Source organism: Natator depressus, chromosome 12 (assembly GCF_965152275.1).
Source record: "Natator depressus isolate rNatDep1 chromosome 12, rNatDep2.hap1, whole genome shotgun sequence".
NCBI lineage: Eukaryota > Metazoa > Chordata > Testudines > Cheloniidae > Natator > Natator depressus.
In genome coordinates this window covers 16,729,488-16,756,075 of record NC_134245.1, presented here as the reverse complement: position 1 = coordinate 16,756,075, position 26,588 = coordinate 16,729,488, and the positions used below count along the sequence as shown (strand labels likewise).

The 26,588-nt window shown below is 41.2% G+C and overlaps 1 protein-coding gene across 1 annotated transcript in view; it reads left to right on the top strand.

Annotated features, from left to right (window-relative positions):
• ADCY7 (adenylate cyclase 7) overlaps window positions 1-26,588 on the top strand; it is a 125,902-nt gene that overhangs the window by 73,954 nt on the left and 25,360 nt on the right. The window contains exons 6-11 of the mRNA XM_074968627.1: window positions 6,760-6,909; window positions 11,465-11,613; window positions 12,124-12,235; window positions 15,082-15,209; window positions 16,960-17,118; window positions 21,994-22,126. Of these exons, the coding sequence (XP_074824728.1) occupies window positions 6,760-6,909; window positions 11,465-11,613; window positions 12,124-12,235; window positions 15,082-15,209; window positions 16,960-17,118; window positions 21,994-22,126 (831 nt within the window). The remainder of the gene's footprint in view (window positions 1-6,759; window positions 6,910-11,464; window positions 11,614-12,123; window positions 12,236-15,081; window positions 15,210-16,959; window positions 17,119-21,993; window positions 22,127-26,588) is intronic.

The following is a 26,588-nucleotide window of genomic DNA, read 5'->3' as shown; positions in this document are numbered from 1 at the left end:
CTGTTTTAATGGGGTCGCCGGGGTGGCTTTAGACTTGCTGGGGCAGAAGCTGAAGCCTGAGCCCCACTGCTTAGGGCTGAAGCCCAGGTTACAGGTTACCTGGGGCTGAAGCTCTTGGGTGTTGGCTTTGTCCCCCAGCCCGAGGTGGTGGGGCTTGGGCTTTGGCGCCGTTCCCTGGGTGGCAGGCCACTCCTGGGGTCATAGTAATTTTTGTTGTCAGAAGGGGGTCGTGGAGCAATGAAGTTTGAGAACCCCCGATCTAGATCACTCTGAAAAAATGTGGAGTTCTAGAATCACTGTATTCATGTCCTCATGTTACACGCTTCTCCAAAAGGAAATAGCAATTTGTTGAATAAAGGTGTGCCATATATTAGTCACATTGCTTAATATACTACTGGAAGTCACTCTGATACCATGGTGATGAACACAGTATAAGAACAGTAGAATAGAATATTAGCACTCAATACTACATGTGATTGGCTGTATAGTATAGAATACAATAGTATAGTAAGTGGCACCATTTGACTAAAAGACAAAAGATAGACCTGTAGCCAAAAGGCAGAACTGTGATGTCAAAAACTGAAAAAAAATTTGGTAAGTTTCATCCTGCAAATTACTTTTTTGTGTTTTTTATAAAGATAACTCGTGAAATTCTAGAATTTCCCGAGATATTTTCCATGAGAGAGCTAACCCATATAACAAATTAATATGAGAAGCAGTAAATTACCAGATGAAATAAGTATGTGGTAGTAAATATAAACAAGATATCAGATTATCCTCAAGTAATCTAATGTAGTTATACCATGGACATCTGTGATTTGCAGCTGTCCTTTTGTAGATCTTCTTTTAAGAACAATCTTTTTGTTTGCAGTCTGCCTTGGCTATGCTTATCAGTTTTTCCCTGTGATCTTATCTCTTACAGCTGCAATACGTTTTCATGCATCATGTGTTTTGATTATGTTTTAATTTTCACAAACAAACATTGTTATAGTCCCTCTCCCCCCCACCTCCATTGCTACTTTATGCATATTTTCTTTTTTGCCCCTTTTTAATTTAATTTAAACTTGATTAGCACAGTCCAATGCTAGCAGCTTTGTTAGGATTCTAAGCACATCATCCTTGTTTCATTATTGCATTTAAAAATAATTAGATTTTCTATTGCCTCTCACAGCAGGGGGAAACATTAATTATTGGCAGAATGACCTACTGCTGTAACCTTTTGGCTATTTCATTGTCAGGGGGACATACCATTTGAGTTTAGCACAGTCATCCTCTATTGAAAGATAAATTAAGTCTTTATGGGGCTGCCATTTAGGATATTTTCAGTTACTAAGGGAAGGGATGGTCTGTTCCTTCTAAAGGAAAAGTTTTTTGATCGGTATTTATTGTATTTCCCCCCCCCCCCACCCCCATGAAACACGTGAGCCTGGTGGGGATTTTGCACAAGTGAGGGGGAGTGTAGTTCAGACAAAAAGGCATTTTGGAAATTGACAAGCTCTTTTTGCTTAGAGCCAACAGTCATTTTACGTGTCTTAGGGAACTATATGGGAAAACACTTACTACAGTTTCCTTCAATTTATTTGCCTTGTGGATGACGTGTGCTTTAGATATCAGGCTTGTTTACAAGAACATGCGTCACACATTGTTAAACTGAATTGATTATTAAAAATATATTTCTTTCCATCTGTACTTTATACGGTTAAATCACTGTGTCACTAATACTAGTGGCCTTCATTCAAGGACTTGAAGTGAATATAACTAATTTGGGGGCACCCTTATCAAACAGTGGAAACCCCTATTGGTGCACTCCTTCCCGGCCACTTTCTTTCTATTCCAAAGCCAGGAATCTACTGTCCTGTCACAGCTTTGGAACAAAGGTACTGAAATGTAGCCCTGAAGCTGCACATGATCACTCTACTGTAATTAAAGAGAATGTAAAACACAAATCTGAATTTGTTGCAAAGTACTCAGAAACAAGCCAGCGCTTAGCACCGCTCCTTTCCCTCACCAGGAGGAGCAGAAATCTTTTATAGTGTATTTTTGATTAAGTGCCAGAATAAAAGAGTGTGTGTGCATGTGTCTGTTTTGGAAGGTGAGGGAAAAGATGTGTGTTCCCTAAATTGCTGGGTTGGTGGGAGGGAGAGGTAACAATCTGACAGTTCCTAACAGCATATGGTATGTACCAGCCCCACCTTGTCGGTGAGTTTCCACAATCATTTGGCAGACGCCGCCTCCAATCTATCCTGCCACTTTGAAAAAAAGATAAATAGCTAGAATAAGGAGGGCAAGCGCTGTGATTCAGGCTTTCTGAATATTTTATACATGCATGTCATCTCTCAGTAAATGAGGTAACTCATGACAACCTTATTTCCTTCCCAGACAAATGCTTGTGGTAGCGTGAGGTCACTGCTCTTTCTAACATTTGATACTCATTCCATTGTTAGCAGCAGATCTGTTTTCAATACACTAATCAGAGTCCAGAGCAGCCCCTGTGTATTAAAAGCTCCCATAGTAATGGAATCAGAGTCTAATCTAAATGACTTCACTAACTGTACTTGGCATATGTTTTCAGAAGTGGTAGTGATTTCAGGTGGCTCAGGCCTTGTCTACACTTGAAATGCTGCAGCGGCACTGCAGTGCTTCCTGGAACTCAGTAAATCCAGGCTATTTCAGAGCAGGGATCGAAGGGCATTGGAGAGGCCCAGAACTCAGCCTGCCAGCTGCGTCTTCTCTATTATTTCAAGGGGAGTTTAGTGGCCCTACAAACTGCAACTGTGGCAATGTTCATAGGGGGAGAGAGGATCTCACCCTTGAATAATTCCCTGGCCAGCATCGGCTGCAAGCCTTGTAGCTTTCCCATGTTGTAGCAAAATAAAATAGACATAATTGATCCTGTGGCTTCTGCCCACACTTTTCTGAATAGCAGCAGTGAAAATTTACCAAACTTTTGTTAATTTCACAACCCTTAAAGGCTAGACAATTTAAAAAAAACAAACCAAGATGCTTGCGTTCTGCAAAAAATGATTGGTTTAGCCCTATGCTTCTGTTGCAAGCATGGAGTTTGGGGGGAACGTTTCCCACTTGTCATTGGTTAATGGATTTTTTTCAAGTCCAATCCGTTGGATTGTACCTGTCCAAGAGGCAAGTGTGGTCCAGTTTCAACCTTATAGCTTGCCATCAAGAGGATTTGCCTGTTAGCTCCTATTGTTGGTTCAATATCCTCCTAGATAGGCCAAAAAGAAAAGGAGTACTTGTGGCACCTTAGAGACTAACCAATTTATTTGAGCATGAGCTTTCGTGAGCCACAGCTCACTTCAGATAAATTGGTTAGTCTCTAAGGTGCCACAAGTACTCCTTTTCTTTTTGCGAATACAGACTAACACGGCTGTTACTCTGAAACTAGATAGGCCAGTTGCTCTTTGATCTTTAGATGTTACAATTAAAAGTGTAATTGCCTTTTTCTTGAGTCATGATACCTATTAATTCTTCATCAAAATGCATCCACTTGACATGGTTAATTTTCTTTTATTAGTTATTAAATCATGCTCCTTTCAAACAGGGTCTCTTGACCTTCAGATATTTTGCCAAAATAAACTTACCTATGATTTCCTTAATTTTTTCCTGGTGCCTTCTGTTCAGGTAAACACGTAATTTTAAATTACTACCACTCTGGTATTGCTAAATGAGTTCAGGTAACACCTGTCCCAGAAAGGGCTTGTTCACGTGCAAATAAAGTCCATGCTGGGAGACCGTGAAGAGTTCTTAGTTTATAGATTGGAATAGGATACAAAATTAGATAAGTACATATACTGAAAGGATTAAACCTGCTATAACCTGTCACATGAGCTTTGGTTACTTAGGGCACAGTTACACTAGAGAGTTTACTGATGCAGCTGTGCTGCTGTAAGCTCTCTGATGTAGCTGCTCTACACTGACAGGAGAGAGCTTTCCTGTCGGCTTAGCTACTCCAGCCCCCACAAGCGCCAGTAGCTGGTGGTGGGAGAAGCTCTCCTGCTGGCATAGTGCTGTCCACACCGGCGCTGATGTCGGCGTAACTTATGTCGCTCAGGGGGGTGATTTATTCTCCCCCCATAGCGACATAAATTATGCCAACATAAGTTGGAGTGTAGACCTAGGTGAAGGCATATTCTGGTATTGTGAGACTGATTCATTTGAGATGAAGAAATCAAGGCACGCATTTTCAGACTTGTACACCTAAGTGTATGACTGGACAGAGAGCCAGTAGCTCCTTTGTGCCCTTCCCCTCATATCTCTCCCTCCTAAACACCATGAACAAACATGCTGTGTTGGATCAAAACTTGCCTGCTTCCTGAGGTTTGGCTTTATTAACCAGGTAGCTCTGAGGGTTTGGGGGGGTGTTGTGAGGGCTATAGTCACCTCAAAATGTCCCTTAGATCTTCTGTAGCCACCCTGTAGCAGCTGCTGCTCTCCCGCTGCCCATCTCTGAAGGCAGAGCAGAGAGAGGTGGCTGCTGGCCTGGCGCCCAGCTCCAGTAGCAGAGGAGAAGAAAGCCTGGGCGGGAGGCTGGGATGCCTGAAAGCACCCCCGGCCCATGTCTCTGTCCACTGGGCAGGCGGAGGGTCTAGTGTTCCCCAAAATGGCCCAGACTGACCTGCTCCAGCCCAGACTCCTGGGCCCTGCCCCCAGCGGTCGCTGCTCCCTGAGGGCTCTGTGGCCCCAGAACTGGGTCCCCCTGCCTGGGTGGCTCTTGCTGGCTGCGAGCAGCCAGTGCCCCACACTGCTCGGCCATGGCCATGGGGTGGGACCACAGAGGGGGCAGAGCCATGGAGAAGGGAGGGGCCTCATGGCAAGGGGGGAGCAGACCACTCAATTTTCTGATCCACCTGAGCCCCGCCCCCCCCCCCCACCGGGAAGTGGCTGACGCTGCTCCTGGGGTAACTCAAAATATAAAAACAAACTCTAGCCCAATCCCTGCCCCCAGACTTGGCTGTTGTTCCAAGGGTTCCTTTCAGACCCAGACCCTAGATTCATCTCTCAAAAGGGCGACATCCACGCTGGACTTAATGAGCCACGGCTGTTACAAGGCGTCAGCAGCATTAGTCTCTCCTTGTTTGAACGCTTACCAGGGTGCATTCACAGAAGAACCCAGCTAGTCTGAACAGTTTCTGGTGTGTCCATGTCTGATGAATACATACATCAGGGTGGTAACTTGCATGTGCATACATGCATGTACTTTTGGCATAGGTATGTGCCCATGGAGTTTGCTGTGCCTAAAACAGAGAGTCATAGTTGACAGCCAGAAGGGACCGTCAGATCATCTAGTCTGACCTCCTGTATATCACAGGTCAAAGCACTACCCAGCACTTGCACACTAAACCCAGCAACGGAAATGAGACCAAAGTATTACAGCCCGCAGGAGACTAGACTAGTATGTGCCACAGGGAGAGAATAGGAGTGACTGAGGTGTGCTGAGGCCGCTGCAATGTCACGAAAATGATTGAGATACACCCAGATCATGCTGGCAAGTGACCTGCACCCACACACAACGGGAAGACCAAGACACTACTTGGTTACTAGTAGGTTACTACTGCCCGTCTGATCTCGGGGAAATTCCTTCCCAACCCCACATATGGCGAACAGTTAAACCCTGAGCATGTGAGCAAGAACCAGCCGGCCATGCAGCTGAGAGAGAGAATGCTTGGTGCCACCTTGGAGCCCGGGCTTATTCTGCCTGATATCCCATCCCCAGTCAGGGCCATTGTTGATGCTTTAGAGGAATGAGACCACCCTCCCGCCCCCCGCCGAGTGCATTGTGGGTATAGGGAAATCCCTGCCTGATCCTTGCAGTAGTTAGCTGAAAACTTGAAGCATGAGCTTTTAGGAATATAAGATATAAACTGGAAGTGATCCCTACGGCTGCCTGCCCCCTACTATTCTGAGCAACCTTGTCATACAATTGAACTCATAAATTTGTCCAGCTCTCTTACAACTATGAAGTTAGCCCCCAAGCTGTTCCAGAACCTCTCACCTCTGATGATTAGAAACCTTCTTCTAATTTCCAGCCTGAATTTGTTCATACTCGTTTGCTTCTCTGCTAACTTTGCCCTTTGGCTTAAATAGCTCTTCACCCTCCCTGGTGTTTACCCCTGTGATGTACTTAGAGAGAGTAATCACATCCCCGTGTCAGCCATCTTTTTGTGAGGTTAAAGAAGCTATACTCTTTGTCTCCTCTCATAAAATAGGCCCTCCATTCCCCTGACCATCCAAGGAGCTCTTCTCTGCATTTGTCCAGCCTTTAACATGGGTGACCAGAATTGTACGCATTCTAGTATTCTAAATGAAGTCTTATCAGTGCCTTGTACGATGGCATTAATACCTCTCTCTCTACTGGAAATGCCTCGCCTGATACATCCTAGGATCAGATATGCCTTTTTCACAGCTGCATCATATTGGGAACACTTGCCCCAGTGGCAGGCACATGTCTGCAAACATGGGCCTTAACTTATGTGACTGAATCCCTCTTGTGTTTTAATGGACTAACATGAATGAGTTAAATAGAAGTACTCATGTTATTGAGTTAGCGTGTATTTAACACACGCAAGTTGGCTAACAAAGTTTGGTGGTGGTTTGAAAAAGCTTGTGTGAAAGGATGGGAAAAACTTGAGCTTTTTCTTATGTTCTGGACAAAAACATTTTAAGTTTCTTCAGTATAGAATACGAATCAAACTCTTCTGCGGCGCTTTTCTTCTCTTGCAGTTACTTTTTCTTCTCTTGCAGTTACTTGCCAATGCTGTAATTTTTCTTTGTGGTAACCTGATGGGTGCATTTCACAAGCATCGGATGCAAGATGCTTCATGGGATTTGTACAGATACACCTTAAAGTGCATTCAAGTCCGAATGAAACTGAAGATTGAAAAGAGGCAACAAGTGAGTAAAAGCCTCTATTACACGAGTTATGCGTTTTCTTTTGGGTGATGTGTGTCTTTTTTTCTAAGTTTGTGACTGATGCATACTGAAAGGCGTGGTCCAATCCCTATGAAAACCACCTAATGTTAAAAACAACCATGCCATTGACAATAGAGAGGGGGAAATTAAAGGGAGAAAGCTGCTTTGTGTGTGGTTTGTCTTAGTCCAAAAACGTAGAAAAAATGACAAATCTGTACATACTAGACATAGTATTTGAAACCAGAAGTTGATTATCAATCATTTACCTGTTTTCCTAAAATAATAAAATGTAAAATAATCTCAGGCAATTCAGAAGAAAAGTAATTCTTAGTCTTCAGATTTGTATTGATGAGAAACCTTTTTAATTAAATTCAGCAACGATCCTGCCTTCTTTATGCAGATGTTGGATGTTTGAAATTCTGTAGTCTTATTCTTTCCTGGAAGAGCACTTGAAGATGTTCTTCTTCTTCTGCTAATGCAGAGACGATAGAAATCTATTTTTAAAGTAGCCAACCAAGTAAACAAAAATTTTGCAGTATTATGTAAAATAAATACACTGAAAACATTTTGTGCGTGCCAAATAATTACTTGCTTTGCATTGATAGAAGTGAATAACATTAAACACTATGAAACTTTGACATTCATACTGATGTAAGATGTAATTTTGTATAATTCAGTCGTAAACTAGCATTGATGGCTAGTTACTGTAAAGCTCTAACAGCAGGAGCAACCCCTTATGGTAGGCAAAGAATTTTTTTTTCTATCTGGGTTTGGTGTTTTTCTGCCTTGATCAGCTGCTCTAAAGGCTTTTTCGTTCCTACCTCTGTGTGCCCATTTTACTTACCCAGACTCAGCTGTTGCAGTCTCCTCTGGCTACTTCACCAAGCAAACACCATTATTGCCAGACTGTTAGTCTTATACACAGCATGCTTTCTTTTCCCCTCTTGTAGGCTGCTTAACAGCGTTTTTGTGTGTGTTGCATATACAGTGAGGCCAATCCTGAAAACATTGATCCAAGAAGGGCTCACTGCTGACTTGTTTTTAACAAACACACCCAAGTGGTTTTTTTTGCAAACAGTGTTTCATGATAAAATGAGGGTTTCGAAATTGCAGATGGGGGAAGAAGAAGAAAACCTTTTGAAATTTTATAGCAATGGTTGGATTGTTGGGGTGTTTCTTTAAATGCATGTGGGAACAAATGATCTAGAAACATGGGTTTTCCACTTGGGGGTTGCAACCGTTACCTTGAGGTCACAACTATCCTGCCTTTCCCATATTGCTAAGTGGAAGGAAAGGTCCCAGTATGGAAAAGGTTGAGAACTGCTGATCTAGAGCAGTGGTCTCCAAACCGGGGTGCGCGGCAGCAGGAGCGCCGCTGGACGGCACTCCGCCGTTCTTTTTCTTTGGCGGCAGCTCTGCACGTCCACGGCTGGTGTTCCCCTCTGGCGGCGCGCCCGGAGCAGGTCTTCTGGTCTTCTTCCGTCCGCGGCGCCCTGCGGCAGGTCCTCCGGTCTTCACCCCAGGGGTGCGCGAGCCAAAAAGTTGGGAGACCACTGATCTAGAGTGCTGCATGTGTATGGTGATCTCAGCTCATAAACTGTGAGCTAAAAGGAGAAGGCTGAAAAGACAGAGTTGGCTGAATTGGAAAGAAGACACCACATTACTAATGTCCAGTCTGCCCTTTATTGCCTATCTTACCAGATGAGATGACAAAGCCCTAAAAAAAAAAAAAAAATCTTGCTATAAATGCTAATTTTTTTTCAAAGATAGCTAGGGAAGCATCTAATCAGCTTGCACTAGTATCAAGCTTTCTGTAACCCACTTGACTGATCCTGCTGTGGTAACTTGCCCTTTTCTTTTCTTTTTTTTTTTTTTTTTTTGTCCTGGTGCCCTACTTGTAGTTTTGCAGCCTACGTGTAGTTTTCCTTGCCACCTACATTGTTTGTCAGATTCCCAGCTTTCCATTTTCCTTGCCCCACCAACCAGGAAGATGTGAGAAGGGCAATTTAATTTCTGAACAAATGACATCGACCGGTAAAGTAACGTTATCTCACATTAAAGAACTGTTCTGTCATGTTCAGTATGGTTCTGTTGTCACCCTAATTGTTCACTAACCTCAAGTCTCCCAAAAGACCAGGGAAGGGAGACTTTGGCTTCTTTTTCCTTGGGGAGGCAGTGGAATGTAGGTTTCTCCATAACAAGATCAAACTATATTTCTGTCTAATCCTCCTGCACAGCAGAAGGAAGAGCAGTTCTTGATGCTTCAGAAATAAGGTGACATTTTCCCCCCCACCCATACTCATCACATACACATAACTATTTATGCAATGTTGTAGGTGAGAGAGAATCCTTCTCCCTGCACAGGCTACAGATTGGTACCCAGAACCATTTGTCAACCTCCTAAACTCCCACTGCTGTGGCTTTCCATCTTCTGCTGTATTTTCTCATTTTAAAAAGGAAAACAATATTTTAGTGAAATTCGACTACACTTTCAATGTGATGGGGTGCAGAGAGAATTCCTGGTCATCGACCTTGGTCTATCAGGCCAAGGAGGCTAACTTAAATCCACCCTTTAATTGCTTCAGCAAAGGGATTTCTGCAGTCTGTGGAGAAGAATGTTGGATCAGTTCTGAGTGTGCTCATTCTTTGAAGGATCTTATGATCCTTTTTATTCCAGGTAAGCTCTTCAGAGTATTGTTGGTTTCATTCCTCTGCAGGGAGCAGCAGATGACTTGAAAGCAGTGATACTCCTGCTTTTCTTTTATTCTTGTCCACCGACTCTTGTTCCCCGGTCAGAGGTGTAATTTCATTACCATGTGTTTGTTTGGGCATATGGGACAAAGCTTTATTGATCTCTGATTAGCCCAGCAACATAAGTAATTTCTGAGGAAAGGATTCAATTAAAAGGCTCTACCTCAATAGCCTTGAGTAACTCAGTTATGTTAGCATTTTGGCAGTAGACTTTTCTATTTAAAGTCTCCTCTCCAGGATTTGAATTAATCAAGTGCTTCCTCCAGCAAGGAAGGCAGTTAAATTCTTCACATCATGTGCTAAGAGTTCAGATGGTTTGAATATTTTATAGTCTGTTACTTCTACAGAGTGAGCTTTTGAGTCTGAACGTCTATCGAAAGATGCTGGAAGCCTGCTGAGGAGAGGGAGACTGCAAAAAATTGAGAGAAGAATGTTTGTTTCACACTGACTGGGCAAGCTGTGCTATAGAACCTGTTTAGTCCGTCTTGAGTGCCTACCTCAGGTGATAGGTCTGGCTTCCTGCATCTCACTCTGGGCAGAGCCATGTGGTTCAACCACTCTGGGACTGGATCTCTGGGCTGCAGCCCCTCTGCCCCCACTTCCCAACTGTATTAAGCTAACAGTATAAGGATTTGCGGGTCTAGACTCCAGGGTTGTGGGGTCCTGGGCAACTGATGACTCCACTGGGGAGCCAGGCAGAGCAGCATCCCAAAATTACTGCAAGGTTAGGTACAGCAGGAAGTACTGCCTGAAGAAACAAGCGACAGAACCCTGCAGCTGCCTGATTGGTCAACACCAACTATTTAAACAAGAAATCTGCCCTAGGGAACCATCTGAGCAACAATGCAGACTCTGGCTTCCTACTGCTAAAGATCTCTCCTTTTTGCCCGATTGTGCTCCCAACTCCTGCCTTTTACCCTGGCCCAGCTTGACCTTAGTACCTGACTCACCTTGGTAACTAGCTTGCCTTCAACCCTGGCCCAGTGGACACTACTGGGCCAGCCACCAAACAAGCCCAACTGTGAGCGGTATCTGTAAGAAATTTCCCTCCAGAAGCCTGTGACAGAATAAGTTTGCAGTGACAGAGAAACAGCTTCCTCAAAACAAAGCATTTGTTCATCCAAAGGTACAAAGCACACAGAGCAAACGTCTAAAACAAAATAAATGTCTAAAACAAAAAAGGCCTATACATGCATATCCCCTTACTTATCCTGAATTTTTCCTTGCAAGCTTTGGTAGGCTCCGCTCAGCCCAGTTACCTCCATAGCCAAGTTAGGAAAAATAGACAGCTTGATGCTGTTTGTGTCTCTTTCTGTCAGTATGGGCCTCTGTCAGCATGTTGACGGCTCACTCAAACCTCCTTTCTGCGTAGGCCATCATCTTTAAGGGTTTAGTATACTCGTTGGTGGAAGAGTAAACTTTTGCTAACCTGGAGGGAGCCAAGCAGGGCCATTCTCCAATTAATAGCTGCCCACATTGTTCCCTTCGTCCTTGTTTCAGTTGCTGTTTGCTTCCCCCGTACAGCCTCCTTTGTTGCCTTCAGGCAGGATAATGTCAAACCAGTAAACTGAGGTGCATGTAATATTTTAAAAAATCATGCATACACTCATAACTCTCGAGAGCAGAAAAAAGAATCCTTTATTGAAAGCCTGAGCTGCAACACTCAGAAACTGCTGAATTAAGGAGACTTCTTTTTTTATCTTCCCCCAATAATTTTCTAAAACACTGAGATTCCTAACATGGTATTTCAAATAACTTTACGTTATTAAATCTTTTTTCTTCTCAGGAAAGCTTGCTTTTATCTATACTGCCAGCTCATATCTCAATGGGAATGAAACTAGCCATCATAGAGCGACTGAAGGAAACCAATGACGATAGGCAAATGCATGATAACAACTTCCATAGTCTGTATGTGAAAAGGCATCAGAATGTTAGGTAAGTAAAGAAACTTGACAAATGGTTGCATTAAGACATGCTTCTGCTTTTTAATACTTGGTCTATTTACTGATGGTGAGGAGTGTCATGGTTGCGATCAGACAGGTTGAATGAAGAGTTTATGTTCAGATGCTCTGAATACATCTGCCAAGGTGAGAGGAGGGAAGAGAACTGGTTTGAAGTTATTTTGCCAGATTTGGGATTTCTTTTTTTCATTGCAATGGTAAAAAACCCCAATTACCTACCCTCTTTAGTTGTCCAAATCCACATCCTGGACTGGGTAAAGTCAGGTGTTTTTTTAAATGTGTTTTCATGTCAAAGTGAGCTTGTTTGAAGACTGTGGGCCCTAGACTAGCATGCTGTATTTTAAACTTAAATAAAAATAAACCCACAGAGAGAGGTGCTCTGTTAGAGATCTTTAGTATTGAACCACAGTGCAATTAAATCTCCATATTATTATGAGAAAACAAAGATAATTAAAATGTGACTAAATAGTGTGTCCTTGTCCAGCATCCTGTATGCAGACATTGTGGGATTCACTCGTCTGGCTAGCGACTGCTCTCCAAAGGAGCTGGTAGTGATGCTGAATGAGCTCTTTGGGAAGTTTGATCAAATTGCAAAGGTAGGTGTTGCTCTTCATTATGTGAATGGGGGTAAATGCCACTGTTAGAAAACTACTAGTTCCAAGCTCCTGGGAGTGAGTCCTCCTGCGTTGGGAAGTCTGGGTGATGCAAAACACAGGGTAGGAAGTATTCGCTGGAGATTCTGCTTGGCCTGACTTTCAAGCTAATAAAAATCCCAGCAAAAGGCAAAATTGATTTAAAAATCTCTAAAAGAACCAGGAAAGCTATTTGAGTGCCAGGAGGAGGGTTTGTGATATGAAACCAGGATAGTTCTCTGGGATTCTACTTTTCAGCTCTTCTGCTGAATCACTGTGGATTTCTGGGTGAGTTCCCTAACTCTCTTCGTGTTTTGGTTTACCCACCGGGAAAATGGAAGCAGTAATACTTATCTGCAAAACCTCAAAGGGGGTTGCAATGCTGAATTCCTTAACATTTCTAAAATGCTTTGAAGTCCTCTAAAGAGCACTGTATGAAGTGCAAAATATTGGGATATTTTAGTTATGTAATACAGTAATAAAATTTGAACATTGGGAACTGTACAATATAAAACCATGTCAGAGACCATGTAGCATGAAAAAGGGGTTTGCGCTATTTGATTAATTTTTTTTAGAGTGGAATTATATTTGCAGTATAATGTAGTGATTGAGTCACATTATAGAATATTTTGTCCTGTTTTCCCTGTAATTAGTCATTTGCATGTATACAATTTGACCTTAGGCTGGCAGAATGAATCATTGTAACATCTGCTTTTGATATACTTTTATGAAGCAAATGGGTAAAGAATTTCAGACCAATCTACCTTTGACTATTGTGCCAAAAACGTCAAATTAATATAGCTAAAGGGGAAACTATGTTGGTAAAAATACTGCTTGTGATGGCATGGGCTGTCTGCCAATGTTCTCAAAATTACTTTTATCTGTACCTATGATAAATATGGAACAAATTATAAAATGTGGATTGCAGTGTCCAGCAAGAACATGCCTATTAAAACTGAAGGCTCAGAAATCTGGAGAATGTATGCAAATACCTTCTTGCCCTAACTTGCATAGTTGATAAACACCTCTTTATTTACAGACGTGATCTCAAACGTCCTGATGACCAGAACTTAAGACTGTAGCATAGAATGAGCTTTACGTGTTTAGGAACTGCTATGTTCCTGGCTAGCTCTGGCATCTCCCTGGTTTGCTATTCAGCTAACTCTGGCTACTCCTTTAAAGCTGTTCCCCTTGCATCTCCTTGTCCTGGACTGGGTGGAAGGCTGTTGAGAGTCCTATCTAACGATTTTCCAACTGTCCGTGTTATGGAGCTAATATAACTTCAAAAGAGTAAAGCTGCATTTTATTTTGTCCTGTAATGTACAAGAAGTAAATGCCAGCCACGTTCTGGTTCTAGAAATTTATTTTTGATGAAGAATAAGGAAAGACCAAAGCCTGGCTTTCAGAACTTCCAATCCTTGATTTTTTTTAAAGATTGTGGCTTGATTTATGAACTGAGCATATTTGGGTATATGTAACAAACTGAAGCATAGTTAGAAGAATTTAATGGGGTTGGAAAAATCTCATTTAGTTTGTAAAGTTCTAAAGCTTTCCAGGAAGTAAACAGGAGAAGTTGTAAATTCTAGAATAGGGGATTATGCTGCTGTTAAAGTATTGTGTAATTATGCTCTAAATAATTGAGAGAGAAGAATCCTTAACAAAGTAATTAAATTAAATCTTGATGGATGTGGGTAAATTAGATTGTTGAATGTACTGTATCGCTTGTGCTAAAATAGCACACATTAGAGCCTTGTAAACAATAAATGATCTTTTCCCCACACTTCTAATTTTTCATATAGTATTTCCAGGAGTTGAGTTGTAATTACAGCTTTGCAAGCTCTGGAGAATACTAACCTTCTTATTAGAGCTATATTTTTGTATGACAACCCTTATGAACACATGGCTTGATACAACTGTTACTTCAGTTGCGTGGGTTTTTTATGCCGCAGGATAAAAATATATAAAATCAGTAAAATAAGCATAGATTTTTTTTAAAATTAAAATAAATTGAAAGGATAACTATGGGCATTGTTTGTAATGGTTCTTTAGGTTCAGAAAAAGTAACAGCTGAATTGCCTTTATAAAACAGAATAATTTATTTTTGTATAATAGTTGATAAAAATCTCAAAATACTCTACAGCTGATTTATTAATATATTTTATAGGTTACCTTATGTCCTGTGATTAGCATCTGTTGATATGAAGGCTCAGCTGAAAACATATGTATTTTGGACTTCACAAAATTGTGGAAATGTTTCAATTAAACTTTCTCCAGTGTTGTTTTGCCTGATTGCATTCAAACATTGCCTGAAGTTTTTGTGATATTTTGTGAGAGCAGTAATATGGATGCATAAACATTCCCAAATCAATTTTTGAAGCAAAACCTATTTTCTTACAAAATGGTGCAGAAATGTCAGGAAAATAGGAGTGATTTTAATTTCATAAAGACAGGTTTCAGAGTAGCAGCTGTGTTAGTCTGTATTCGCAAAAAGAAAAGGAGTACTTGTGGCACCTTAGAGACTAACAAATTTATTTGAGCATAAGCTTTCGTGGGCTACAGCCCACTTCATCGGATGCATAGAATGGAACATATAGTAAGAAGATATATTTATACATACACACAGAGAAGGTGGAAGTTGCCATACAAACTGTAAGAGGCTAATTAATTAAGATGAGCTATTACCATCTCCTGCCTAACTTTTCTCAAAATGACATTAACGAGTGATGTCTCCTGTTATGTACTCTGGGTACGTACTGATGCATATAAGCAGTGCTTTTTTCTTGTTATGTTTCTTTCTCCTTATTTTGCAGGAAAATGAATGCATGAGAATAAAAATTCTGGGAGACTGTTATTACTGTGTCTCAGGCCTACCTGTGTCCTTACCAGTTCATGCCCGGAACTGTGTGAAAATGGGACTCGACATGTGTGAAGCTATAAAGTATGTATTGTGTAAAAAGGACTTTTTAACCTATAGACACTCAGAAAATAGACAAGCACCTTAGAAATATAGGGCTGGGATTTTTTTTTTTTTTTTTTTAAAAAATGGTCATGAAGCCATTGGATAAGATCATTCTTAGTCTTTTGTGTGGACAGTCTAGAGTGGATTCACTAACTATTGTATCACTTACGCTATTTCATTTTGCATGTGTCAAGTTCGAATGGCTCCAGCCTCTTTTCTATAAACAAAGTATGTATTATGAGAGCAGAACATCATGGGTCTCCATGGCTTATATAGGAAGGAGATGAAATCAGAAGAGAATAAAATGCTGAATGAAATACTTTAAGGCCAATTTATTATTTTTAGTTATACATGATTTATCATAAATCCATAAGACCAAAAATGGCAAAGTCTGCTTGATGATGATAGTATTCCTTTGGGCTTGCCTGCCTGGTGCAATCAGAGGGGTGTAATTTATAAAGCACTTTGACATGTTGTGCTTAAACTGCCCCATGTAGACCTTGCTGGAGGGTCTACATTAGCCTGAACTAGACACCTTTTAGAGCACTACGCAATGCAGTTAAAGCACTCTGATGTTTTGTGCTCTACAAATCACACTCGTCTAATGCACTTTGACAGCGCTATATAGACAAGCCCCCTTTATTTTTGGTTTAAAAAGAGTTGTTTCCACATATCTAGAGCAGTCACCATACCTTTTATTATTTCTATTGCTTAGCACGCAAAATGTATTGAGGAGGAGAAGAGGGTAGTGTACCAGGCCTGGTCTTGCATTCCTTGTGTGCAGAAGGAATGCAGATTTGGATGCACAAGGAGTGCGAGGTCAGGTGTCAAGGTGGTAATGCAAAGGTATGGTTCCCTTCCCACAATAATGTGGGATTCTGTAATGTTTCATTCTAAGATTACACAGTGAGAATGGATTGACTAGTTATTACGTTCCAGCACCATCTTATGTTCAGGCTTAAATTTCAGCGGTGAAGGTAATTGAACTATGTTGTTGCTTATATTAAAGAGAACAAAGTTGGCTAGGACAACTGAAGTTACTGCCAACTCTTTCAAATACTGCCATGAGACCACCTACAACCTCTATTAACCCCAGCATGAATAGAAAGGACATGTGTTTAAGAACACTTCACAACATTTAAACTCTAGCAGCAGCCTAACATCCACATAACACAAAATGGTTTGTTTGGGTGTAAATTACATTTAAGTTCCTAGGATTTAATTCTCCTTTCTTGTATATTTTAGCTGTGACAGTGCCAAGGGGTAGCCAAAAGTTGGCTTAACTTTGTACCCATTGACTTCAGTAGGAGCAGAGTTAGACCACTTCCTAGGGCTTTGACAATCCCATCCTAAGTGCATGTTTCTTTTCATTATGAAAGTGAGCCTTGTGTGTATTCTAATCTTAATTGCTGTTCTGAATCGCTGTGCTGTGAGCTGAGAATCAATCTATTTGTCTACCCTGTATTCGGGAGACCATAGTAACGGTATTATTCTATGCAATAAAATTAGAAAAGCTTCAGATGCACAAATCAGAGGAAGTCTCCATAAAATCTTTGGATACTTTTAATAAATCACCACATTTTTTCCCCCCTCCTGTCTTCAGCAATTCTAAGTTTCACACCTGCTTTTTAGTGAGTGGAGGAAATCGAACCCAAGTAAGTAATGTGTATATATATGGGGCAGATAGCTTATCTTCTGATTTTTCTCCCCTCTGCCCCTTTTCCCCAAGACAAGTGAAAGAAGCCACTGGAGTGGACATCAGTATGAGAGTTGGTATCCATTCTGGGAATGTGCTTTGTGGCGTGATTGGACTCCGGAAATGGCAGTATGATGTGTGGTCTCACGATGTTTCCTTAGCTAATCGTATGGAATCCTCAGGAATACCTGGGTAAGAATATTTGTTTTGGCTGTTTCTTCAGTTCTACAGTGATCGTTTTTATATTATTTCAATATTTCATTATATTGTGTTGGGCTGCTACACTTATTTTAAATAATGAAGGTTTGAAATCGGCAAAAATGTCTGTCCAGTTCTACTGTGAAAAATGTTTGTCTCTAGATAATTTCTCACCTAATCCATAGAACTCTGATCTTATGTGAGATATAATGCTTCTTATATAGCTCTTGACCTTTCTTGAATCCCTGAAACTGTGTGTTATTATATGCTGACTGACTTGATTCAAGTTGTACATTGATATATTATATCTGTATTTGTGAATTGAGATGAAAACACATACACAGCTTCTGTAGGCAGTACAAGGCTGTATATTTACTTAGTGTTTCTATTGATGATTTAAATCAAGTGTGAGTGATACATTTATCTAGAGAGAGATCCAAAAAACCGAGATAAAAATGCAGCCTTATGATGTATAAACAGTAGGTTTGTGTGTAGTTTGTCTATAATAATAATTAATAGCACTTTTGATCTGTAGATCACAAAGCACTTTACAAAAGAAGGTAGTAAGCATATTTATATATATTTTTATAGTTGGGGGAACTGAGGCAGAGGTGTAAAGTGACCTGCCTGACATCACCCAGCTGGGCAGTGTGGAATTTGGGAATAGAACGTAGGTCTCCAGGCTCCCAGTGCAGTGGTCTATCCATTAGTTCAAGCTGCCTATCTGAGATACTTACTAAAAATAACATGAAATGTAAATAGTCTTTAAAACACAACCATTTAGTATTTCCCTTATTCAGAAAGAATACCAACTTAGTGTTTTTCTGTGTTGCAGTGTATGTAATATTTGAAATTGTGATTATAAAATATCCCAAATTCTGTTTTTAAAAAACAAAACAAATAAAGATGTCCTGGGCTTGCACACACTCGTATTATTAACTGTTTGAATTACAGTAGGACCTAAATGCCCCAACTGAGGGCTGGGCCCCTTTGTGCTGGGCTCTGTACGTATATGTAGTAAGAGACATGCCCTGCCCAAAAGAGTTTAAAGTCTAAACAGACAAGAGAAACCAATATTGAAGAGGGAACAAAGGCATGAGGAAGTGCAGTGACCTGTCCAAACTACACAGCAGGTGAGTGGGAGGGCTAGAAATGAAAGCCCGGTCTCCTGGCTCTCAGCCAGTGTCCTAGCCAATGAACCATGCTACTTCTGTCTAAAATGGATTAGAACAGCAGTTTTATTACCTTGAGTCAGATGGTTGTGTAATCTAGAGATACACTTATGGGGTTTTAGTTTTGTAATTTACAGCATTATCTCACAACATGATACTTTATAGCTGCTGCTTTCAGAGAGAGAGAGAGCATGCGCTATGGACAGGATTTATCAAAGAAACCTGTTTTTTTTTTTTCTGTTTTTTTTTCTCCAGCCTGTACAGTACCAAGGAAGTTGATTCTGTCCCTTCCCTCTTCCACCCCAAATGATTCTGTAATTTTCTGGGGGCTTTCATAGCCTGTGCAAATCTAACAATGTTTTGTGGAATGACAATTATAGAAATCTACGATTGCCATTTAAAAAACCCTTAAAGCATAGCTCAGTCTTGAGGGGTGGTTCCTTGTTACCGCCTGCCTGAGTGACTACAGAGTGCTCAGCTTAGAGTAGTAAAATGGGTTTACTAATGGAGAAAGAGCCCTGCACACTCAACAGGGAATCTGAAAGTTGAGTTGTCTACTGGTGAAGGTGGCTGAGCCAGAATGTAAAGTAATTGGTTAGTTACCAGTTGTGGCTGTGATGTGCCAGCCACAGTAGAATCCAGCACACTGCTTGTGTGCTCTGTTGACTCTGCAATGCTAACAGGAGTACAGAATTGTAAAGGTTTTTTTTTTTTTTTTTTTTTTTTTTTTGCCTGTAAAGCAAGCTAGCGTGACTCCAAATACAGTGAGGGAGTCAGAAGGTGCATTTTTACAGTCCATTTTAGGACCATAACCACATCATAAAGCTTTGATGGCTCTGTTCCCTTCTACAAGCGTATGTTTAATTCTCTGTTTAATATTACGACTGGTTTGGGTTGGCCCGCTGGTGCTGAAATAGCACCGTGTAATACTGCACTTTCTACATGTGCGTAGCACTGGGTCATCATGGGGTTCAAAATTTACACTGCTTGACTAAAGGGGACATTTTGTGTCACAGGGGTTATGGCGTAGCCTCACAGGGAGGCTGCTTGTTACACCGCTCCTGTGAAGAAAATACAGCGTGAGTGAGATTCCCATAAGCACACAGTGTTGGCTAAGTTTGCTGTCACTGCAGTCAATGGAAGTTTTATTTCATGGGGAGCAGCTAGGCAGACACTGACCATTATGGAAAACCCCACACTATAACAGAATTATATGCCAAATTGACGATGTTTGTTCATTTTACTGTAGGGTGTGGTGTTTCTTTTTTGTTTGGCTATCTGATTTTTTTCTCTGTACAATGTAATAGCTATTGCAAATGATCTGCAGGTGTATTTGGTTATTAGTTTACTGGTGAATTTTTTTTTTTAAAGTTCTCAATTTTCAGTGTCCCTGTACAAATGCAGCCAAAAATACTTTGAGGTGTACCCAAATAGCCATTTTTCTATGGAAACATGAGCTTCTGACCTAGAGCAGAGTTATTTGTATCATAGTAATGTGACCTCATTTCTTTTCTGTGCTTCTGAATGATTTTTTGAAAGCTTTTGGTGTTGCTGAGCTGGTTACTGATGGCCATTTCTGCATGTGTCTGAAAGATCAGAACATGTTTTACCGTAACCTTTGAAACGTCACTCTTGTTGTAATTTAGCTTAATAGCTTTTTTTGTTCATCTGAAGACCAGGCTGACTTAAAAAACATTGACTAGTTTAGGCCCAGCCCTGCAATCCTTACTGCAAGTAGCCTCTTTGTCTTCAAGGCTGGGTGAGGAGGGGAGAGTATATTTACTCTTTTGTGGAAGTGACCAAAAACGGCATTGAGGCAGCAGTTGGCATTATATGCCTGTCCCTTTTTCAGTGAGGCTCAAGTAACGTCCATGAGCAAATAAAGCTCCCTTAATCATCTCAGAAATTGTCTAAATATTTCCTTTCTTGTTTCTAAATATATAGAAAAACTTTTATGACCAGCTCTTGTTGTGACCTGATGATTGTAATCTTATAAACAATATAGTCCGTATGATACTGACCTTTACTTTACAATGGGAGTTTAAGTGAAGGACAGAAGACATGCTTGCATCAAGGTCTGAAGTGTGCTGCATTTATTCTGTAGGCTTAAAAAAGCATCTGATGTTGTTGTTAATCATCATATGCAGCTGAGCAAACTCTTCAGTCAAGATACTAACAGATGTTGCATTTGAATGCTTCCAATCTATTGGAAATCCCTAAAGAATTTGCTGAATGGGAGACTGAATCTAAATAAGCCCTGGTTAATTTTGGGGTGTCACCTAGGATTTTACAGTTGCTACTGGACACACATAATGATTTAGGGCATCTTATAAAATTTCATTTTAGAAAGTCCTCTTAGGCTGGTTAAAGCTGAGGTAAGAATTGCAGCAAAATAGTCTCATAGGCCAGTTGCCAGTAAACAAAACAGAAACATCTAGTCGCTGTGGGGTCAGGTGCAGTTAGGGTGACCAGACAGCAAATGTGAAAAATCGGGATGGGGGTGGGGCATAATAAGAGCCTATATAAGAAAAAGACCCCAAAATTGGGACTGTCCCTATAAAATTGGGACATCTGGTCACCCTAGGTGCAGTCAGGACTGGGTTCAGCCCTCCCTGCTCCAAGGCATTCTCACCTATTGACTCCCAAAGAGCTACCTTTCCTCCTGGGAAATCTGATTGGTCAGCAGTCTCCAACCCTTCCACTGAGCACATGTGCAGGGAAAGGGAGTGGGGAGCTGCCCTTAACCTCCTCCTTGCTGTAATTGGGTAAGCCATCAGAACCCTCTCACAAACTCCATTTTAAAGTCAGTGACTGGGTTCTCTTCCCAGCTCTGTAGTTGATTCATTGTGTGACCTTGGGCAGACTATTTAACCTCTCTCTGCCTAAATTACTCCATCTATAAAATAGGGTAAATCTGTAGCTACAGAGAAGCATATAAGTGAAAGGATCATAATTGTTATTATATTAACACATTTAATTATTTGGAATGTCTTTTATTGAGCAATTCTATAGAAGGGGTTTGCACAAATACCTGATTCCATGTGATTACCTGGTGCAACGAAATATTCAAAACAAGGCTCCTGTGATCAGAATGAATGCATGGGAGTATTAGCAGATCCTGTTCAGAGACCTGCACTGTTGCTGCTGTGCTTCTGATTGCTCTCTCCAGGAAAAAAATACATGTTCAGAATTGCCCTCCTTGTTGTTAAACCGTCCATGGATTTGCTTCAGTCCACTTTGCTGATATTCCCTCTGCCTGTCTAGCACAGGACTCATCCCTCCACACAGTTTAACTATTGTTTTGTGTGTGTGTGTGTGAGAGAGAGATCGCATTCTCTGAAGCTCCTGTCATCTGGAACAACCTTCCTTTGTCTCTTTGCCTTGTCAGTCATCAAATCTTCATTGATGATATTTCTTCTACCTTGCCTGCACCTCTTAATTTCTCTGTCCCTCTGCTATTTACTTTCATGTATTATTTAGTACCAGGACGTGTTTTGGGATACACATGGTATGAAAGACACAACACAAATAAAGTTGTATTGTATAATGTACCATGAAGGATCATAAATAAGCAATGCTGTTTGAACTGCTGTCAGGATCCTGGAGTCATCTGCCAAAGCTGTTGAAATGTAAATGAGTTGCTTAAACTGACCTTTCCGTGAATGTTTAGGGCTTTTGTTCTTTTTCCCCCCTCTAGTCGTGTACATATCACTGAAGCAACGCTAAATCACCTAGGCAAAGCTTACGAAGTGGAAGAAGGGAATGGACACCTGAGAGACCCATACCTTAAAGCAATGAACATCAAAACCTACTTGGTGATTGACCCAAGGGTATGTGTCTACATTTAAAATATGTGTGTGTGTGTGTGTGTTTTAGTTCAGGAATATTATTTGTGTGTGTGTGTGTGTGTGTGTGTGTGTGTGTGTGTGTGTGAGTGAGAGAGAGAGAGAATAGGGGTCATCTGTGTGGTTTGAATGCAGGACCTCTGGATCTACAAGCATGTGCCTGTACTGTATGAGTTAAAGGTCCAGTAGCTTGAAGGCAGTAGCTGACTTACAAATGTCTTACGTGGGCCAGCCACTAGAGAGGGACAAAAATGCATGCGTATCTATTATTTGATGTGTGTGTGTCATGCAAAGCAGTTTCAGGATAAAGGCTTTGCATAAAGCTAAACTATATAATAATCCTGAATTTCAAAGGAAAAGCTCTGCCATAAAGTCCATCTCAAAAATGTCTGAAGCTCCTAAAGCAAATAGTTATGAAATTGATCTGCCTGTTCTCTTTGAAGGAAAGCTTGTTTTAAATAGCGTTCAGTGTAGGACATACAAGTAGCTTCACCATAGATGCCTCAGTAGCCAAATGTTAACCACTCATTTATTACTGCTGTCCCCAGAAAGGGATGTTCAAGGGTGATGGTCACACATGAATACTTGTTAACTACTGAGACTGTCTGCCCAACAGAAATCCTCTTTGTTCTTTAAAGCCTTCCTCAATCCTCCTCTTGTGTGGCAGAAGTGGAAAATACATCCATATCTACAAGGGTTCTCTAGTGTGATTAATCTCTGAATTAGTGCCAAGCTGGGGCTTCATCACCATTAGCCCTTCCTCAATAGTTCACGCTATTCATTATCTTTCATTATTACCCCAATACACTCCATTGCCAGATGAAGTGCTAGCGTTACAAATGAGACAAAGGGATGCATCTGATTCTCCTCCTATAGTTCATGCTTTTCTCTGGCTATCTGTAAACAAGCAAAATAAGCCACTTGGGTGTTTAACAGTTTTGAGAGTTTTATGATGAAAAGCAAATAAAGAATCAAAAGAAGAGAATCTGGGGCACTCCTGAAATATCAGCTGAGACTGGGCTATGTCACATCCAGAGCTTGGCTTGTGAAGTTTATTGCAATGAAACCCAACAGTTCCTGTATTTCATTGGGATCCCCGAGCGTGGATTATGTGCCCTTGCAGTCAATCCTGAGCTTCCCTGAGTATGCTAGTCAGGGCTGGCTCAGCACTGCAGACAGAACAGACATCCATCTCGGGTAGCAAAACGTTAATTAACTGGATGACTGTGAGTGAACATTTGCCATTTTGCTTATGGAAGTAATATGCCTAGAGCTCGGCTTCTGTAGCTTTTTCTTGTACACAGACCCTGTTGACTGGTACCACTGATCCTTCTTTGTTATGCCCTCGGAAACATGAAAGTTTTGTTCCTGTTGAAACCCAGCTCTTGCTGTTCTTATGTTCCCCGATAGGAGTTCTGTGGCTCAGGTAGTAGAGACTCGGAAGGATTTTGTTATCTTTGTTGTTTTGATTAGGCTTTCTATCTAGGATGCTTTATATAACCTCCATGTGTAACTCACTCATTTCTGTATTCTGGCTCAATAGCCCTGGAAGCCATTCTTTAAACACTGATCATACTGCAGTTTGCTATTAAATTGCCATTTAACAGATAGAAGTAAGAAAAATGAATAGCCAGACGAGAACATGCAGACACTTAGAGCATCCGTCAGAAACTTTCTAAATCTGCTAGGAGCCACCTTTCTCCCCTCCACCCCCTCACCCCCAGCTGTTGTTTGTTTTTAGGTCCCCCTGCTCTGGTTACTTCCCCTCTTTTCTCCCCCTCATTCCTCTAACTCAGCTGAAATCTACATACACCTTGGGGTGGAGTTACCACTTGGTGTATCTTGTGGTTGAGCTGAGTACCTTGGGAGCAAGAAATTTATGCTGGTGAGTGAAGCAGCCAGGTCCCATGAGCTACTACTGTGGCTAGCTACATTAGGCATTACTACTGGAGCAGGGAGGGAGTGTGGGCAGCTTTAAGGAGCTCCTCTCACAGCAGAATGTGTTTGCAGAGAGTGTGGGAAGGGTGGGTCTGGTGGAGCTCTCTCACCGTATGTTCTAGCAGTCTTACTGGCTGAATCTTTCAGCCAGGATCTCTCCCCAGTCCGATGATGCTTCCTTTATCTTTCAAGTGTTGTCGTCGATGCTGTGAGTAGAAATGAAGAGAGAGATCTGGGGAGTTTGCTCCCCTTTCTTATAGCAATTCTCTTCTTTGAAAATCCTCTCCAGCTGGGGCTCAGGAGACAAAGTCTGATTGCATGGGAACTTCCAGCTGTTCCTTTGCCAAGTTGTACATTTCTTGCTCACACCCTTTTTCCTGCCAAAGAATGGCTGCTTAGCTGGATGATAGTCCAGTTCATTTTGTTGACATTTTGTTGGCTGAGGCGTCAGTTTGCCTTTTGTCTCTGAGGAACTGGTTTGTGCCTGCTTTTTTGAAATGGGAACGTGTCTCAGGAATGTCATACAGTAGACATGCAACTTTACAAACAACCTTGTCACACACATTTTACCAGGACAATAATGATCAACAGATTATGAGTTTTCAAATGATCTCTCATAAGGCATTTTGTACAAAATCGTTTTACAAAAGAGTTTTGTAAAAATGGTGAATGTGGGGATATGAACTGTCACGGGCCATTTTTCAAATTTATCTCTTCAGCGATACTGCCAGAACAGGCCATTCAAACTGTTTGTAATTTAAAGAATATGATCTTTGCCACCCACCGTGCAGTTAAACTGGTATTCTGAAAAGCGTTTTGGAAAAAAAAAAACCGGCACCATAGAATGTTCCAGGTTAAATTTTCTCAGTCTAGACAAGCCTCAAGTGAAAGTATATTTTTATTTTTTGTCCCTAAACTGCTAGTCCTGAAAACTCCCGTTGAGATCTAAAACCAAGCTGGGTCCTTTCTCCCTTATGCGTCATCAGTAGTAAAGAGTCTGCAGTTAAAATTTAGTTTACAGTTAATACCTCAGTCAGAATAGAATTGAACTCCCTCTTCCATAGCTCTAAATTATATCCTTAGTTCTACTTGTTTAAGTGCCATTGATTTCTCTGAAGGTGGGACTGAGAGCAGAGTTTTATCTTGGTCAGTAAGGCAAGCAGATAGGATTGTGAATATACAGAGCTGGATGACTGCTCTATTGGGTAAGAAAGGTGCCTTTTTCACAGATCACATTTCTGACCATAATCATGCTTTTTTACGGAGACCAAAATATCAGTGTGTGTTCAGCGAACAACTGAGAGTTCGAAATTCTATGAAATGTTGAATAAATAACAACCTGCTTTTTCTCTTGCATGCTTGGTGTCTAGTACTTATTACCATACCTAGATACACCTCCGGACAGACATGTTGTATACAAATACAATGCAGTTGTCAGATGTGCTATTTTTTTAAAAGGTACATAACATTTCTAAGGGAATGTAATATCTCTCTTCCCCCGCCCCCCAGCTTTATGGGGAGGTGAAGTTGTTTGTGTGGTACTTATTTTTACAACTTCCAAATAATCACAAGAACTCCTAAGATCATAAGAATGGCCACACTGGGTCAGACCAAAGGTCCATCTAGTCTAGTATCCTGTCTTCCGACAGTGGCCAATGCCAGATGCTTCAAAGCGAATGAACAGAACAGGGCAATCAAGTGATCCCTGTACAATCTCATTGATTAATAATAGCTTGAAGCAGTATGCAAATTTTTATCTCCCTGTAATTAGTAACTATGGGGCCACGTAATTCCCTTTAAATCCAAGTATCCAAAGATTGGAAAGAAAAAGAATTCGCAGAAAACAAATCAAATGATCTTCTTTAGCTATTTTAAATCACAGACTGGATACTACAGACATGCAGGTGATCGGGTGCTTTACGCTATTCTGTGATTAGATTTTTACTGGCACACTATGCTGTGTGTATACTCAGCGGGATTTGATATACCTCCATTAAAATGGGTCTTGCACTCCTGGAGATGCCTAAAATGTGAGGATATGATTATTCATCAGTACACTATCTGAGATCTGATGCTGTTATTACACAGTTATTTCTAATGTGTCAGCTGCTTTTGGTCACATGAAAGGGCGTTATGAGGCTTTATATGTTCTTTTGCTACACATCCATGGCAGAAAGACATAATCTCTGTTGCAATCCAGGGCTGAGCTTCATAGAACTCTGTCCAGCTTCCTCCCAACCATTGTGTGGGTCCCTCTGTGTCATGTACGCAAGACCTTGTGCTTATGGTCTCATTCTGCCTTGACTTTCCTCTGACAGTGAGGAAACCCCTTCATCTGTCTGCAAGGCTCTGTGATCTCTGATGATGCTACACATGGTCCAGAAAGCGAGAAGGTTGAATCAGAGCAGTTTTCAAAGCAGGGAACCTCAGGCAATTCAGTTTGTTATGATTTGCTTAAACTAGAGTTAAACGAGACCGGGGATGGGGAATCAAGGATGGCACTCTGGCT